The sequence below is a fragment of the Aegilops tauschii genome, chromosome 4, assembly GCF_002575655.3.
Source record: "Aegilops tauschii subsp. strangulata cultivar AL8/78 chromosome 4, Aet v6.0, whole genome shotgun sequence".
NCBI lineage: Eukaryota > Viridiplantae > Streptophyta > Magnoliopsida > Poales > Poaceae > Aegilops > Aegilops tauschii.
Window position 1 is genome coordinate 253,401,594 of NC_053038.3, and position 6,000 is coordinate 253,407,593.

The 6,000-nt window shown below is 48.7% G+C and overlaps 1 protein-coding gene across 6 annotated transcripts in view; it reads right to left on the bottom strand.

Moving 5' to 3' along the window:
• LOC109786374 (rho GTPase-activating protein 7) overlaps positions 1 to 5,428 on the bottom strand; it is a 30,637-nt gene extending 25,209 nt beyond the window's left edge. For 3 of the 6 annotated variants that reach the window (XR_012181902.1, XM_073496525.1, XM_020344945.4), the window contains exons 1-3: positions 4,850 to 5,428; positions 3,470 to 3,506; positions 2,750 to 2,826 (exon numbers count right to left, since the gene is read on the bottom strand). Coding sequence is in view for 4 of the 6 variants with exons in the window: in XM_073496525.1 (XP_073352626.1) it covers positions 2,750 to 2,826; positions 3,470 to 3,506; positions 4,850 to 4,939 (204 nt within the window). In the remaining 2 variants the exon portion in view is untranslated. The remainder of the gene's footprint in view (positions 1 to 2,749; positions 2,827 to 3,469; positions 3,507 to 4,849) is intronic. The other 3 variants (XR_002238294.4, XM_020344946.4, XM_020344944.4) reach the window with 1 other exon arrangement.
• Between the last annotated feature and the right edge of the window lie 572 nt (positions 5,429 to 6,000).

Below are 6,000 nucleotides of genomic sequence, written 5' to 3' on the forward strand. Positions count from 1 at the left end.
CTGCTCCAGGGGCTGGCTCTTGAGGTTGAAGAGGAAAGAGGTGGTAGAAGGGGACGAGCTGCTGGTGCTGCACTAGGGGAGGCTGCTGGTGTTGCGCAAGGGGAGGTGCGGCTCGGGTGTGGCTCAGCCACGTTCTGAGACAAAGACAACGCAGTGCTGAGCTGCGGCTGGCTGCTGAGCTCTGGGTGCTTGGCAGAGGAAGCTGCTGGGTGTAGTGGCGCTGTAGGCACCGGGCTGCTGCTGAGTGTTGTGCTGCTGCTATTGTTGGAAGTTTTTTTTTCTGCTGCTGATTGGAGAAGAAGAGGGGGAGGCAATCATGGGGGCTGAACTTACTGCTGCTATAGAGAAACTTGCGCAGCTCATGACTGCAAAAGCTGCCGAGGGGTTACCTCCTGCAAGTGGCGCCATTGTTGAGCCCCAAAGCCTGAGCTCATGCCCAATGATGTCAAGTTGAATAGTGTGGGCAGCTACCTGAGCTTGTCGAGGCAGGCCTTGTTGATCTTGAAGACAAATGGCCTGACAGGAAATGTTCTTGGAATAGTTGAAGAACCGGCTGACAAGGAGAGCTCAGAATGGAAGAAGTGGAGTGTCACTAACTCCCTGGTACTGGCATGGATGTTGAACTCCCTGATTCCAACCATTGCAGTGTGTGTTGAAATACTTCTGTTGTGTGGAGCATGCTGTCCACGAGGTATAGCGGTAAGGATGCCGGTAAGGGAAACCTCATGCTCATGTCTCAAATTGAAGACAAGATCTATGTTGTTCGTCAAGGTGACAGCAGTGTGCTGTGTATGTGAATGAGCTGCAACACCTTTGGGTAGATCTGGATCAGTGTGATCCCCTTAAGCTTCCACGTGCAAAGTCCATGGAGATTGCCAGGAAGTGGGTTGAGAGCGCAGGTGTGTGATGCCGTTTTTAAAAGGCATAGATCAAGCTTTTGAGAGTAGACATGCTGCGCTGCTACATCAGCCGACACTTGGGTCCCTTAATAGGCCATTGTTGCGATGTCCCAAGAAGAGGTACGGCTGCAGTCAAGAAGAGGAGATGGAAATGAATCTGCTTACAGAGTGGCTGACCAGCGAGGTTTTGGGGAGTGTGATAATTGTGGTCAAACAGGGCATATCAGCCTTTTTTGCACTGGACCAGAAGAGGCAGAGTACAATGGTGGCAGTAGCGGCCGAGGTGGTCGGAATGGGAGTCGTGGTCGCAATGGGAGTGGCGGTTCTTGGAATGCTCCTCACTGGAATGCTCCCAAAGCAAATGTAGCTGCTTCGGCTGAAGGGAAGCAGCCTGTAGGAGGACAGGAGACTGCTACCAGCTATGCCAACTTTGTCGATACAAATGAAGGTAACATTGAACACACATCAATAGCAGCCCATAAAATAAACTTTGAATGAGTGCTGGACCTGGAGCACCACAGTTGCTGGAGACTTTAATGGGTTGTAATCTTATGTTCCACACTCTCTCGCACATCAGAAAAACATTCACACAGCAGATGGCACAGCCCAGCCCATCACGGGTGTAGGGACAGTCAGTTGCACACCGAGCATTGAATTATCATCAATGTTGCATGTGCCAGCTTTTCCTGTGAACTTAGTGTCCTTGAGTGCTTTGGTTCACCACAGTGATTGCCAAGTAATTCTTGACAAAGTTGGGTTCTTGATCCAGGAGAGATCAACGGCCAGGTGTTTTGGAACTGGAACGAGGCATCGGGGGTTGTGTGGTACATGGACCGCAACATGACGGACCAGGAGGGAATGCACATGCTAGCTGCAGTTGTTGAGGATAAGGAGACTGGAGCCTTAATGCATCACTATAGGATGGGACATGTGTCTTTTGATAAAATGTCTCAATATTTCCTGATGTAATGAGTAGTGTGGACAAGAGCAAGCTGCACTGTTATGCGTGTGAGTTTGCTAAACATACCAGAACATCCGGCATCACCGCACCCGAGCCAAAACGTCGGATATCCGACCCGTACCGGACGTCCGGTCCCTCGCGAGACACCGGACGACCGGTAATCTTTGGACGTCTGGAACTGCCTGTGCGCAGCCACTCGGGTTTTGACCCATGTATCCCCCTCTCTCTCCCTATACTATATATACCCCTTCAGTTAGACGAATTAGGGTTAGCAAAGTATATTGAGATATTCTAGAGAGCTTTGCTCATCTACCCCTCCTCTTGGAGATCAAGACCTCTTAGGAGAAGATCCCCAGGTGGATATCAAGACCTCCTTTGTGGAGAAGACTATCAAGACCTCATCTCCTTTGGATTTGGGAAGAACCTTACCTTTGTGCTATTTTCCCTTGATTGTTCATGTTATGCTTGAGGATCTCATGTATGTTATTCTAGTGGATGTGTGATTTGGATTTTGCTTGAGTGATTCCTTTTGTTGTTCTTGTTGATTTCACCTTTTCCTCCTCCAAGTGTGAAAAGATCATCAAATTAGGGTTACACCCTACATCACCCAGGCCCATTCTTTGACGTACAAGAGGATCTGATCACGAGGCTGCTTCACACCAGATCGAGCAGCTGCGTGGGTACGTCTCTCTCATGTTCCACAAATTTAAGGGTTAAAGGCATTTTACTTCATGATGTGTTATAGTTGAGGAGTTAAGCTTTTGGAGGAAAATTTCAAACATATGGTCATCATGATAGTAATAATCGTATCTTGAGCCTTAAGACGTATAAATGTAAAGTATTGCATCTCACAAATGAAAAGGAAACTTATGAGAATAGAGGTTCTAACAGGATCACTCTTGAAGAAAACTAATGATGTTCGTGTGAGGATGAACCAGCGTTTTTTCCATGATTTCCATCCAAGTCCTGAAAAGCAAATATGTAAGTATTCTCTTTCCCGTTAGGAAAAAAGTCATGGTGCCCAAAAACTGTATCAGATAACCATAACCAGCCACGTGAAATTGAACCCAAATACCATAGTGTGTGATATCAGACCATGATTCAGATATGCAAAGGATTAATATGGTTCACTGATTTGGTGGCCAAATTTCTGTACACGAGACAAGCTAACAAACTTGACAGTGATGATGGAACTATGTACATGACCACATTATTTCTGTTCCTCGTATATGTTAGTGATAAGAAACATATCTTATCATCAAGAAAAACTTCTCTTTAGATAACTCTTAAATTTTTTAAGTTCGTGAATTTAAAGGTGATTTCCTCCTTCGAGAACTACCCAACATTCATGTGCGCCTACTTAGCTACAGAACCTGAGCAACCGATTAACAATAATGGAAGAGTCGTATTAAAAGTGCCAGTCCATATCTGCACAGGTCCCTCTGATAATCACAAGAAAAAGAAAGAAGTATGGATGCCAATGTTGCTTTAAAGGCTTAACACGACAATACTAGAACACATGGAAACATTTTTGCTTCTTAATTTTTCTTATCCATGTCGCTAAACTGGGCGGAACAGCTAGTTAGAGAGGGGAAGTCAAAGAGTGTACCTTTGGATGATATGAAGAGATGTCCACTCTTGAAAACCTGATTAGAATGATGTTATGACATCAGAAATGTAGATGGGCAGAGTATAGTAAAAGTGAACTAATAAACTGCGACATGGAGTTCTCAATCAAGCATTGGACAGCATATAGTAAAATATTACGGAGTATATGGTAAAAGTAAAGTAAGGAACTGCTATGTGGAGTTTTCAATGAAGCAATTCTATAGACCAACATTCAGAATTCATAGCATGACCAAAGAACAAAATTAAATGGAATAAAAACGTATATTTGATATATCATCGTAATTTTACAGTTAATTATTGTTATCCCACATCTAGCACTAGCAGAAGTATAGTGCTTCTTGCTGGATGGCACTAAACAGATGCAAAATTTACAAAGAAATATTTATCACATAGTTGTGAGTAAACCACCACTGTGAATACAGCATGCTTTTGTTACTAAGAGTTACATTGAGTAATACTGAATTCTGAACTTCCCGATAAAGATGGAATGAACCATCTGCTATCTAGACTGGCACTCATATTTTCTTCCATCATGCTTCAGTAAGAGTTTGGAGTAAGTGAAGCTTCTCAGTTTAAATGATACAAGGCTAATATGCATATATAGTATGCCGTAATGTAATAGGCGTCGGCAGTATCGCGCAAACGCCGTTTGGCACTTCCATGATATCCACATGCTTTGCAGCCACAAACTCATAAAACCATGCAGAATTCCCACATTTTGCACGCCTGGAAGTTGAAACACTAAACCTCCAACTCATGTAGTGCCTTGTTATAACCACTGTATTCCTTATTCCTTCCTTGACAACCCCTCTTAGTCATTTCTGCACTATTTTACCGTACAGCAAATATCCCCCCCCCCCCCCCCGCCCCCTAAGTCATCTGTTCACACTGTCCCAATTCAACCATCGTCAATTGTACGGACATAGCATTTGCATCGAGGAACTAGCAAAAATCTCCTCAGGTAGTCCATGTCCTAACATGATCCGTGTTACACCCCAATGGCAAGCTCGCCCTCTGGATCCAAATCTAAGCTGCATTGCCAATTATACCCACTAATATCATCATTAGCCAGGAATTCAATGCTCTTGGACCAAAGAAGGCATAAAATCTCCCCGTCGCCTCCAACGCAATCCAACCAAGGCCAGGCCAAACCTATTAATAGCAGCGAAGCAAACACTCGTGCTAACAAAGAGCGCTCAGAGCAGCGTACGGTCCAAGAGCTTCCAGGAACACGGAACCGAAATGCTTGCCCATCAGCGTCGGATGCCAAACCCACACGAAATCCCAAACCCAGCCAATCCACTACCCCCGCCACGCAAGCAACCAATAGCCACGCGGCGGTAAGCACGGGACGACGCACCGTGTTGCCGCTTGAGGCCGGCACCGCCACCGCGCCGCCGCGCTGGACGTAGCGGTCGAACGCCCCACCTGGCGCCGGCGGGGACGACATCCCCTCGTCCTCCTCCTCGCCGATGCCTCAGATCGGCCGCATCCGAGCACCGGTCTCCTCGCCGCCCTACGCTACAGCAGCAGCAATAAGCGCGCCATTGGATCCGGGCGCCGATCTGCTGCGCGTCCCACAGACAGCAGAAACGTAGGGGTGGTGGTGGCGTTGGTTAGGGTTTGGGTTTTGGTGGTGGTCGCTCGCTCTCTTTGCTTCGCTTTTTGTTTATGGAGGGTTTGTGTGTGTGGACCTTTCCGTCTTCCTGCGACTGCCGGACTGGGCTGGCTGGGTGGCCGCTTTGGAGCTGCAGGGGCGGCAGACCTTGGCGGATGCTACGCCTAAGCCCGCTGATAAGAGCCAAACTTAAGCCGCCTCCTTAGCCACTCGATCGGGCCATCAGGAAGCGACATCAGCCGTGGGATCCATCGAGTCAGCCCACTCAGCTTTTCCCTTCGCGTTTCTTTTGGCGGCTGCAAACAGCGCGTACACTTCGCCTCGGAGAGAAAAAGCAGCAGCCCCAGTTCGCAGCGCCATGGCACCCCCTGTCAGCTCGAGCGCCCGACGGCGATGCTGCAAAACAGCAGGTGCCGCAAACGGAGTTGTTTCGTTGAAGTAGCTGGTCAGTTGCAGACCGACGGCGAGCCTCAGACGATCACCGCAGCGCGAAAAAAACTCGAGCCCTAGGTGACGCTCCATTGCAGCCGCGACAGAGCTCCAACGACTCCGGCAGCGCTCCATTGCAGCTCCGGTGAAGCTCCATTGCAGCGTCGGCGAGCTCCAACGACCCCGGCGGTGCTCCATTGCAGCCCCGACATGCTCCATTGCAGCGACGGCAGAGCTCCAACGACCCCGGCGGTGCTCCATTGCAGCCCTCGGCACGCTCCATTGAAGCTCCGGCGAAGCTCCATTGCAACCTTCCCGGAGCTCCAACGGCCCCGCGGCGCTTCACTGCAGATCCGGCGGCACCCGACGATGCTTCATTGCAACCTCGTCGGAGCTCCAACGACACCCGTGGCGCTTCACTGTAGCTCCGGCGGCGCCCGGAAGCGCTCGGAGGCGTTTCATTG